This window comes from Rhynchophorus ferrugineus, unplaced genomic scaffold (genome assembly GCF_030347505.1).
Source record: "Rhynchophorus ferrugineus isolate W39M unplaced genomic scaffold, kcgeb_rfMv2 rfM1, whole genome shotgun sequence".
NCBI classification, from domain to species: Eukaryota; Metazoa; Arthropoda; class Insecta; order Coleoptera; family Curculionidae; genus Rhynchophorus; species Rhynchophorus ferrugineus.
In genome coordinates, this window is record NW_027472580.1 from 26,929,007 (window position 1) to 26,941,962 (window position 12,956).

Consider the following 12,956-nt stretch of genomic DNA (forward strand, 5'->3'; position numbering starts at 1 on the left):
TCATTTCCAGTATTAATTTCGAATTTCTCCTCGATAAATCAATTGAACGGCAGCATCAGCGATGGAAACTTATTTTGTGGTATCCGTACAAGGTAATATTTTGGAAATTTGGATTTTAACGACAAATTGTCAGATATAACAGGTCAATTGAAAAGTCCCCGGCCTACCATAGTAAAAGAAATTTTTTTTGACAAAATTTTTTTATACAACATAATTCCCTTCAAGGGTGATACACTGATTATAGCGACCCTCCAACTTTTCGATACTATTTTTGTAGTACCATTTGTCCTTTGCTTCAAAATAGGCATCAGATGATCACCTCTTCATTCGACGAAAATTTCTACCCAGCGAGCATTTTTTTGAGCTCTGAGAACACGAAATTTTCGCTGGGGTCCAGATCTGGAGAATACGGTGGATGAGAAAGAAATTCGATGCCCAATTCAAGGATTTTTGCTATCGTTTTCACTAACTTGTGACACGGTGCATTGTCTTGGTGATGTAGCTTTTTCTTTTCGGCCTTCAAACAGTCCAATAACGCTATGTAATAGTCGCTGTTGAAGGTAGTTAATGAAAGTTATTCCAGGCGAATCGCAAAATACAGACGCCATAACCTTGCCAACCGACTGTTGCTCGAGTCCACTCGGATGACTGTCGATTGGACTTCGGAGTGACATGATGGAGCCATATTTCATCCACTGTCACATATCGACGCAAAAAGTCGGGTTTATTACGCTTAATCCTCTACAAACACTGCTCCGAATTATCGGCTGGTCGTTGTTTTTAGTCAAAAGTGAGCTCGCGCGGCACCCACTTTGCACAGAGCTTTCTCATACTCAAATATTCGTGAATGATATGATGTGCACGTTTAGTTGATATCTTTAGAGTGTCTGATGACCAGGAGCTCTCTATACTTGTTCAATAAATGGGAGGATCAATGAACAAGTATTCTTAATGTGGTTATAACATTTCATTAGACCTATAAAATCTACTCCAGAAACAGATTTACTTAATATGCACAATCATAATATTCATGTTATACTGGGGGCATATGAGATAGGTAAAAATAAGTATGTAACTAAGTTGAGCATCTCTCCACATTTATCACATCACTTACAACATTTGGATGTAACCTGCATATAACGACATGTATATAAAGCTGAGAAACATGATTAAAATAATTATATAGGAATTGTTTTGGCTATAGAAACAAATATTACTCAAATATAGCTTTAAATAAGAGAATATCTGTCTTTAAAACCACCGGTATATTTCCTTCGGAATTATCCATTTTACAGGATTTTATTGTTCTTGCCTAGAATGAAGAACATACAATTTGATTATAATACTGTTGGATCTTCGGGAACAATAGCCTCAGCCACCATTACCAATATTACACAATCATTTACTTCTTTTTAAGGGCCACTGCAGATACCCACACCTCTCCAAAACCAATAACCAGCGATCACAAGAGGTGCAAAGAAGATATTCTTCACAACCTTAAACAAGTTTGGCTGAAATTTTATATATTTTAGGTTCTCAAAAGGGGAATAGAAATAAACAGTATTCATAAATTTTGATTAGCATCGCCATGAAGACAGTTTTTGAGGAGAAGAAAGAAGAGATGTTTTTGTTTAGATGTTTAAATTATTTATTTTTGCTTTTAAATAAAAATTCATTATTATACTTTGTTGATTATTTTAAAGTTTTGATTTATTGATATACCTGTGATGTGGATATTAATAAATTTAATATTGTTTATCATTCTCATGGTTCTCATTACACATATGAAGGTTTTTTTGATATCGGACAATGAGAACTAAAAATTTGCATTTATAAAAAACGTGCTTTTAACTAACTGTTAGTAATTACTAAAAGGCAGATAACTAAAAGAATGATAAGTGACTATCAAAAATTAATTTATTGTAATATACTTCACTCTTCCCTAAATCTCTGTTACTTTTGACATTTTCAAAACAATTCAGTGAAAACAGTGATGTGTGAAAATAGAATCATTTTAATTCCAATTGAAGTCTTTTTAGTCCTTCAAATCCGTTTAAATATTTACCTTTCATGGACGCTGAACGTAGGAAATCGATTCTATTTCTTTTGTTTCTATCGAATCTAAATCTCACAAAGCGCTTAAAATGTCCCGTTCACAGTTAAAGTTAATTCATTGAATATTTTTTGATTTGAATCGCAATTATAATTTTTATAATGATATTTAACATGATAATTACGGTTATCATAGCACCCTAATTATGACAAATCGTAAAAAGAAAAATAATATATACTAGATAAAATAATCCTCGAACTATTGGAAGACTATCATAATTTGGAGGCACCAAAGCTTGTAAAGACATTTCATATAGGCAATGCTCGTTAAGATTAGTTGATGCCCTAAGCAATCCACGCTTGTGGTTCCATGTATAGATAAGTAAATAAACTCTTAATAATGTTTTTGGTGTTGTATTTGGTGCCTTCCAAGATGTGACGCCTTAAGCAATTGCTGAATTTGCTTAGAGGTCAATCCAGCAATGCATACAGCCTATATTACATTTGGGTAAAAGAGTGTCAGTCAGAAAACACTTAAGGCAAACTTACAGGCGAAGGTACAACTAATGCCTTTGGTCGTTTCTTTATGAGGGAGGTATTATATAAACTAATACAGACTGTATAGTTTATGAGATCCATATATCCTTATAATAGGCTTGGATCGACAATTTTTATAAACAGTTAAAATAGTTTTCAAGCAAACTTACAAAAGGTTTTTTTTCTTAAAATCTACACGTTACATAACTAACTTACCTCTGAGGTAATGTTGTCACATTTGTGAGACCCATGGAAGACTGTCATTGTGTTAGATGATGACGAATGAATTTGAGCTTCACACTGATCCACCTCCAAGTGCGATATATCAACGTCCAAACTAAGAAAACCTTTGATCCTGGAACAACATGTTACTTATTAGGTGACTTATATGCAAATACAACTAATTATAATAGTTAAGTATACTTGTGAAATAATATGTTTTAGAATATTAAATATATAAATGGTGTTAATGTTCCTATATATTATATTTCGTTATGTTGTAAATATCTTTTGTTAATAGATAATTAATAATTTTTTCTAGATTTGGTTTCATGAATGTTAATGTATCACATGCAAACCAAAAAGATGGGCTACATATTGAGTGTCTTCTAGTCCTGACGATCAACTTAGATGACAATTTCTTGATAATCGACGAAAAAGTTTAAACGACGTGAAATATAGTTACACATTGATTAAAATAGTGGTATACTAGTTGATCGAAGATGGACTTAATGTGAGTGTTATAGGCGGTGATTATGAAAACTCTAGGATGCTAGTCAGGAGAATGGGAAAAGTATAGCAAAACCTGCCAAAATAATATTTACAAAATATCTATTGTGTTGCTCGTCGGAAATTTACTGAACTGTTTTTATCAATGGTAAGCCTGAAAAAGGTATTTTGTTAATTCATAATAAAAATTAAAGGTTTGTGAAAAATTCGAGGGTATTGGTTGGTGATCGTTATCATTAACGTTAATCATACCAAAGACCATAATCCAGCTATTCTTCTATGAGCTTGTATTTTGTTTGCTTTTATGCAATACCTCGAAATAAGCGAATCACTTCATAAAAAGGGCCCATAAGATCTTTATAGCATGAAATAAAATAATACCTTATGAAAAATAAAATATTATGATAAAGCCTTAATTTGAATATAATAAATGTATCTCAAATGACACTTGTTATGAAAATTAGTATTATATGATAATCTACTCAGGTCCCTTTGGTCCATATATGTTGTACAAAAACAATTGTTTCCGAAAAAGCAATTATACCTAAATAAAAACTATCGAAAAAATGTTTCCTTATATCTCTTAAAATATAATATAAAGTCTATATCGTCTTCATTTCTTGGTCTATCCTGGACTCTTCCTCAAATCAAAATTGGAGAGACGCAAAAACGTCTGCCTTTCAGACTTAAGCAAAAAAAGCTCATCTTTGTTCTACAAACTCTTTCCTCAGATCCTTTTGGAACATACAAATCTTATATACTACGCTTCAAATCCTCTCAATGGATTATAATATACGCCGACTTTACCTTCGTATAATCTATTGAAAATAAATTCTTTTCCGATGCTTTATTGATGCATAACCTCGATTCTTACAATTTAGTTTCTTTTAAAACCGAACAAAATATTCCTATGAATTCTCACCCATAAGGGTAAAGAATTACAGCCATCATTAAAGAAGCTTACGAATATAAAAATCTGACCAATATTGTTAGATGTCGTCCAAATTCTCGGTAGTATGTTTACTATGGTGGACTCATCTACATATGACATAACATATATACCACAATAATAATGAAAAATAATACTACAATCCCAAACAATAACAACGCGAAATAGTTTGTCGATGAAAAACTCCGTTAAAAATAAGACAGAATCGGATATCATGATCGCAAGGATTTTTCAAAGTTTTGGTGATTCTGCAATCCGCCCTTGGTGGCCGTTCACACTGAACTGCAAGCTCGTCTCCAAATTCTGCTAGACTATGTTAGTCCATAGCAATTTCAGTAGGCCTTTGGTGGCCTTAGAAATTGAATTGTGACGCATTTTAAAATTTTCTAGGGGCAATTTTCAAAGTTTCAATTTTTCTTGGTTGGAATAGTTTCTAGCTAGTAACATTACGGATTCAGCTGCAATATTCTTGCCCGATATCTACTTAACTACACCCATATATGCTTCGAATAACTGCGGAATGATTGCTAATCTAACGCCAATTTGTCATCTTTTTTGATAACTAATTTTATTCCGGATAATTGAATGAATCCAAAGGGGAACAGAGTTTTATTATCTCCGCGGAATCTTACCGACTGCGCAAGCTAGAAAATATGGAAGGGTTTTTGAAAGCAAAAATTTAATTTACTTTAAAAATATATTTTATTTCATGGAGAGAACAAGAGACTGATTGAACGGCGATACAAGGCGACACTGATGATAAAACCAGATAGACATCATCCAGATGCCTATTTTTCTTATAGATATCTTACTCGTAACACCATTCAAAACAATGTGAAATTCCTCAGATCGTAGTGCACTCCGTAGCAGTGCAGTACTGGTTGTATAATGTAACATATATGTTGTCGTATCACCTGTCTACTATTGGAATAGTATCAGTAACAACACCAAAGTAGATAGTTCCTAATATAGAACTAATAAAGTGTCTTAAGGTAAATTTAATTTGAATGTTAGTTGAATTAATTAACCGAATTCAAAAAAGGAGAAGGTTGTATGTTCGGTTGTATATATATTATTTTTAATATATGTTCGCCGATTTCTCCGTCAATTATGGATCGATTTTCAAAATACTTTTTTTATTAGAAAAAGTGCACTTCCGAGGTGGTCCCATTGGAACCAAATCAGGATCTGATAAGCGGAAGGGGGAGAATCGAGGAAAATCCTCCTAAATTTCAAAGGCACGTAACAAGTTTTCACATATTTTTTTAATCTAAAATGATCAAATATTTGTGTATAATTTTCTGGCTGAACTGATGTAACGAAAAATCAGAAGTAATTCAATGTAAAAGCCATTCAGTTTGCTTTTTAAGCACTAACCACATATGAGAAGTCGTAGAAATATTGTAAGCAACTGTTTCTATTGAGTAACGTCTAGAATGTGTTTTACACATTTTTTTGGCAAAATATTTTTTTTATTCAACATAATTCCATTCAAGGGTGATACACTGATTATAGCGACCCTCCAACTTTTTGATACCATTTTTGTAGCACGATTTGTTCTTTGCTTCAAAATAGGCCTAAATTTCGGCGATCACTTCTTCACTGCACGAACATTTCTTCCCAGCGAGCATTCTTTTGAGATCTGTGAACAGGAAATAGTCGCTGGGGGATCAGATCTGGAGAATACGGTGGATGATGAAGCAATTCGAAGCCCAATTCATGGATTTTTACCATCGTTTGCACTGACTTGTGATACGGTGCATTGTCTTGGTGAAGCAGCACTTTTTTTCTTTTGAGTTTTTCGGCGATTTCCTCCTTCAAACTGTCCAATAATGCCGTGTAATAGTCGCTGTTGATGATCCTTCCTTTTTCAAGATAGTTAATGAAAATTAACCCATGCGCATTCAAAAATACAACCGGCATAATCTTCAGCCAACTGTTGCGTTTTCCCCCGCTTTGGAGCGGGTTCATCGTGTGCAGTCCACTTGGATGACTGTCGATTGGACTTCGGAGTGAAATGATTTAGCCATGTTTCATTCATTGTCACATATCGACGCAAAAACTGGGACCTATTACCCTTGATCATATTCAAACACTGCTCCGAATCATCAACTCCTCGTTGTTTTTGGTCAAAAATGAGCTCGCACGGCACCCGCTTTGCACAGAGCTTTCTCATATCCAAATATTCGTGAATGATATGATGTGCACATTTAGTTGATATCTTTAAAGTGTCTGCTATTTCATTCAATTTCAATTTACGGTCATTCAAAATGATTTTGGGGATTTTTTAAATGTTTTCGTCGGTAACAACCTCTTTTGGGCATCCATTGCGTTCACTGTCTTCGGTACACATTTACCACCTCTCAACTTAGCAAACCAATCCTTGATAGTTGATTTTCCTGAGGCAGTATCCGGAAACTCGGCATTAAGCTAAGCTTTTGCTTCAAATGTATTTTTTCCCTTCAAAAAGCAATATTTTATCAACATGCGAAATTCCTTTTTAACCTTTTTTTTTCACAATAACAAAAGTTGCTGCACTCAAAATACTATAATTAACACACTAATGATCCAACAGCTGTCAAATTTATACAATCATCTTTTGAGGGTTAAGACTAAAAAACATATGGATTTAATTCTAGTAGCGCCATCTATATGTCAGTCCGGGAAGTTTTCAATTGACCTGTTAGACATGTTAAATAAGGTTTTTGTTCATTTTTTTTAGTTATTTCAACGATTACAATGTACATATTTAATTTTAAAACGGTTTTTTTTGTGTGTAAAAATCTAAGTTTTATTATTTTTTAATTTTTAGTGAGTTCCTTATTTATTTTCGGTTTAAGTCGGTTTAATTTTTTTGTTAAAAATATTTTATGTACAATTAGCTAAAAATGACACAAAGAAATAGCATTTAGTTAAAAAGTCGATTAGGGTGAAATGCTAAAGAAACCGTAAGACTTATTTTCGGACATTATTCAGCTCTTGCTGCGTAATGGTGGTCAAAAAGTCAACAAAAGCCGGATTTTAAAGATCGTTAAGCAGGCCATTTGAAATCGACGAAGGGAATTCTTCTCGGTGCGAGTTTATCGGATATCCTCGTGGAAATGTTCGACCCTGAAGTGTTACGGCTCTTCGATGAAATTACGAGATGAAGTCGACAATCTATGCGTTTTATGGAGGAGTTTGTTCGCATTGAAGACGCATTGAAAGAGGAACGGCGAAAACGCAGAGTGTAGGTGGCAGGGAAAAAGTAATCTGTTTAAAATTTTTGGCTCCGTATTTGCTTTGCGGACGAAGTTTGCGAAGTTTTTTTTTGTGGGGGAACTGATGGAAAATGTATAAGGGACATACTTTTTATTAACTTTTCCAAAAGAAAACATGTCGAAAAAATACAAATACTATCTCAGTTTGAGGTAAGGGAAATATTGACGTTGTAAAAGTCAATATTGAGAAATTCTGTTCTTGAATGTTAATACGAGTACTGATCTATTGAAATGTATTATATAATAAAAAATCAGAAAGTTTAATATTGTAATATAATTAAATTTTATTATATTTGCACTTGCATATATTTTGGTATAATTCTATATCAAATATCAGTTTTTCTATTTCTATTAATATTATTATTAATTTTATATGCAGCTAATTATTCAGTACATAACAGGTCAATTGAAAAGTCCCCGGTCTGACACATAGATGGTGCTACTAGAATTAAATCCATGTATTTTTTTGTTAGACCTAACCCTCAAAAATGAGTGTATAAATTTGACAGCTGTCGGATCATTAGTTTGTGAATTATAGCATTGGGAGTGAAGCAACTTTTGTTACTGTGAAAAAAAATTGAAAAAGTCATGGAATATCACGTACATTGAACTACTGCATATGTTATATTATTGAAGTAAGAACTTATGTTAAACTAGTGTTTTATTTCTGCTATGTCCAAAGAAAATTGTTCTCTACAAATTATGGAAATGTTGAAACTAGAGTTAGAAATGCTAGCACCTCGGAATGTCTGGTTTTCAGTTACAGCGTTTATATAACCTTTAAGTATTGTCACTAATATAGTGGAGAATTTGGTAGATACAACAGGCTTGACTAGTATCAACACAAGTCGAATTTTATAGATTGATTTGCCTACATGTTCCGACGAATCAGACAGCATTCTGTGTCTTTTTAACGCGTCCTAGAAGTACATTTCATCAAGCTCGGAAACAGATGTAAGTCTGGGGGTGCGAAATCGGGAGAATAGGGAGGACGCGTCGACAAAGCATCATTATGTACGGTTCCACTGTTCCAGTGAAATTATTGATATTCTTAATCATTTTAGTTTCAAGCTGGACCTCTTACCGCGAGTGTTGACATCCAGCTGGTTAAGAACGTTGGAGTAAATTTCAACTACATTTTTTCTGGAACCTTGCTGGAAGCAAGGAATTTTATGACCGAATAATATTTAATTATATCCATATTAAAGAAAAAGAAACGCAAGATCTCTACTGTAAAAATTCGTGTAAATAATCTACTTGAGAGAGCATATTGAAACTGAGTAGCCCATGTCCCTTAGTAGTATATTATTATATTTATTTAATTTTGCCAGACAGATCATATAAGACGTTTTTAAAATGTTTTAAATATATTACATTGAATACACATTTAAGTGACTGATGTATAAATTGCAAAATGTTATTGTGTAAATTTTTTTAAATTGTTTAAATGCATGTTGCCCTGTCGTCTTGCATATTTATATGTTCACACAATCTCTCTTGAGGTTTTTTTGCAAATACTGTACAGTTTCTTCGCTGGCCTGTACCCTTAGGCCTTTGTGAAATTCCTTATTTCTAATACACCATAGGCTGTTAATACTGCGTTTAATGTTGTTTTGGTAAGTTTGAATCATGTTATCATTAGACTTTTGATGCAATCGTATAATTACACATCATAAGTCTACACTGGCTTCAGTGGTAATTCGAATTGTCGCACAATCAGCTGCCACATTTATTTTGGCGTTATGGGTATCTCTCCTTGTTTCTTTGCTGTTCGTATCATACCCTATCCGCTTGAACTTTAGGGTTTATCTGGAATGGATCTTACTGCTGCTTAAAGTGGGCTCTCAACCTCAACATTCGATGCTTTTTCTTGGCAGATTTTACAATTTTACTTTACGGACAATCACAATTTTAAACAATCATAAATATACATATGTAACCATTCCCCAGAAGTATTCGTACCTGCAACTATCAAAATTGCAGAACGATCAGGAAGGATGATAACAGTAGGAAGATAATGGATTAATAATAGTTCAATCTTTCTTGAAAATATTCTCTCAATCAGGCATAACAACAGCCCTTGTAATTTCAAAACCTTGTATACACCGAAAAATATACATAGTTAATATTTCATGATAATTAGTTATTCTGTATTTCCAACATTTCTTTATTAGCATGCTTTTATCATAAGTATACACATTAGATAATATAAAATAAACAGAGTTTTTTTACAGAATAAATAGGACTTTGAAACGTTTTAAATGTTACCCATTTTGGTTTTTTGCCATCTTTACATCTCGAAATATATGAATAAAATACATGTTCTTCATAAACATTTTCCTCAGCGGACAGGCAAAAAATTTTACCCAAAAAGTAAATACCGGCCTGTAAATTTTAAATAGATTGCTTTTTTCCTGCTACCTACGCTCCGCATTCCCTCATTTATCTTTTCTCCGGTGCGTTTTCAGCGCGAGCAAACCTTCCAATAAAAAGCAGAAACTGCCGATTTCATCTCGTAATTCCTCTAACGGGCCGTAATTCCTTGGACTGTACATTTTCTCGAGAGCGCTCAATAAAATCACACCTAAAAGGATTCCATTGATCGATTTGACGTGATGCGTTTAACGATTTTTTAAAGCGTTCTTTTTTATTACCGCTGATGGCTACCACTAAGTAGCAGAAGTTCTTTTTTACGTACAGACTGTTTTAGTTAAAATTAATAAGATCGAAGGCATTATTATTCAATATCTCTTCTGAAATGGACTGATGAAATATGTTCACATTACATGTTTCTAAACCAATGGTTAGTTAGGTTATTTAAGCTTTAACAAAGGAAACTAATTTTATTAGATTATTGCTGTTATAATAATAAAATGAAATAAGTATTATTATATGATTTCCGTTATATTATACAACTATCGTGACATGTAGAAGATCGCTTCAGTAAGTGATCTGCTGTACAACTTATAATCTAAATCTTATTCTAGATACTATTCCAACTTATTTTAAAGTCTATACTAACTTATTCGAAGGACTATTCTAACTGATTCTAGAGATAATTAAATCTCACTCTATGTGTCTACTAGTCAGTTCATATGATAGTTTGTGTTTGAGCCTATGCACTACACTGTCCTCGCGCACATTTAACTGTTTGGCGAGTGTATTGGGATGCACTAATAGTCAGAGTACTTCGCATCGCAGAAATACTTCGAATCACACTCGTTATGGGTTCTAAGGGGATATCGCACTGAATCACTTTGTTGGACACGTAATATGGGGCATCGACGATGACTCGCAATACTTTATTCTGAAACCTCCGGAAGATAGCTATGTTAGATTTGCTAGTTGTACTCCACAGTTCAATACCATAGATCCAAATGGACCTAAGTATTGACTTATACAGCAAAACCTTGTTATCTAATGATTTATGCCCTATTAGTCAATACATTTGATTTAGTTTAAGCTCAAGCTTAGAGTCTTGTCATTGTATGTTTTTTCCATGCCCAACGCCGATCAAAATGAATTCCCAGAAATTTAGCGTTATCGGCTTGCGGAAGTTTATGATTATTCAATTTTACTAAAAGACATGTTCTTCTCCAAAGGGTGAATGTCACATGGGTAGATTTTTTCTTTATTTGCTTTTATATGCCACGTTTTCAACCACAATTCGACTTTGTTTATATGAAGCTGGAGGTTTCTGGAGGCTGATATTGGATCCTTGTGTGATGATAATTTGTTTGTTTTGATTGTTTCTTGAGGTCGGTAGGTCAGTTGTATACTATAGATATAACAAAGGGCCAAGAACATTGCCCTGCAGAACGTCCGAATATATTGGGTTTAGGTCAGTGTATTCAACACCCTGCTTGACAATAAAATGTCTGTCTGTAAAGTATGATTTCAGCAGTTGAAAGTGAGTATGGGGCCACATTTTGTCGAAGGCCTGAGAAATATCGAGAAATGCAGCGGAGCAATATTCTTTATCGTTTAAGTTTTTGTTAATTTGTTTATCTAATCTATGTATTTGTTTTTTTGTTCCGTGTTTATTATGGAAGCCAAATTGATGGTCTGGAATAATATTTCTCTCTTCTGTGATTATTTTGTGTCTTTAAAGGCAAATTGTTGGTTAATCGGAAACGACTAGTAACAATATATTAATTAAATAATAAAAAAAAATTGTGTCTATTAATATATAGTTTTTCAAAAAGTCACAGATCGCAGCTAACAGACTTAAGTAATTTAGTCTTAGCACGGCGCATTAAATATGAGTTTTATTCATTTGATGCTCTTTTCGGAGAGCTCTTTTACGATTCTTCCAGTAATTAGGTCAAAACCAGGAGCTTTTTTAACATTGATTTCTTCAACAATTGTTTGTTTTACTTCATTAACAGTAAATTTCTCATGTGGCAGATCCATTTGAAACTGAGTGTTAAGAAAGTCAAATATGTTATTTTCTTCTGTTGGGAATATTTCAGACGGGTACGGATTAAATACTGTTTTTAAGTGTTTAGAGAAAACTTTCGCTTTATCTTTATCATTCACCATTTAAAATGAATATGACTTGTTTAAAGGCAAAACAGAAAAAAGGGTTTTCCAGGATTTGAAGGTTTTTAAAATGCTGAACGATTGAGAATTCTGCTCCGGCGCAGAAATGGTATTTGAAAGTAAATAATGATAAATTTAAATTAATAAAGTTCCCTGGCAGATTATTATGAACCCAAATGTGGAACACCGTTGTTTAACTAACATAAAATAGCTAATGATAATTTAAGTAGTAAGTCTTTCATTAAAATATAAATCAATAATTTAATTGAAACTTATAATATATGTATATTTGTAGATCAATTGCTTTAACGTACCTAACCTGGAAAAGGAAAATATTGCTAGAAACTCAATATTGAAATAAGCAGTTGTTCAGTCCATATTAGAATCTTGAGAGAGAGAGAATCTCGAATGAGTCGAGAAATTTAAATGTAAAAATTATAACATATGTGCCTTCTAATTGATAATGATCTAACTGATTGTTGATTGTTAGCTGAACCGAATAAATTTCCTAATGCTGTTTGGTTTGGTTTTTTCCTTGAGTACTACAATCTTTGATATTGTCGGAACTTGAGATTTGATGTTATTTGTAAAATCGATGTATACAATTTTAAGAGAATAAAACATAATTAATAAAATACAGGCTCTACAGGATTAGTAAAAATATGATGAACGATGAAGTTTTTGTTATTGTAGAACGTAAAATATTTTTAAGCCCGTAAACATGACTTCACAATCAATTAAACATAATACTTTCCTTGATGGTACCGTTAATCTGAATAACTTTGAAACACCTATTAAATAATTTTACAAGAAAATTTGTTTTAGTGGTGGATTACTAAAACATATTTCATCAGGGCGGAACATAATTTGTAATAGGTGTTAATAAG

The 12,956-nt window shown here is 33.0% G+C and overlaps 1 protein-coding gene across 3 annotated transcripts in view; it reads right to left on the reverse strand.

Annotated features, from left to right (window-relative positions):
* LOC143206585 (putative G-protein coupled receptor CG31760) overlaps positions 1-12,956 on the reverse strand; it is a 337,104-nt gene that overhangs the window by 74,638 nt on the left and 249,510 nt on the right. For all 3 annotated transcript variants that reach the window (XM_076419193.1, XM_076419192.1, XM_076419194.1), the window contains exon 7: positions 2,806-2,944. In XM_076419193.1, coding sequence (XP_076275308.1) covers positions 2,806-2,944 — 139 coding nt within the window. The remainder of the gene's footprint in view (positions 1-2,805; positions 2,945-12,956) is intronic.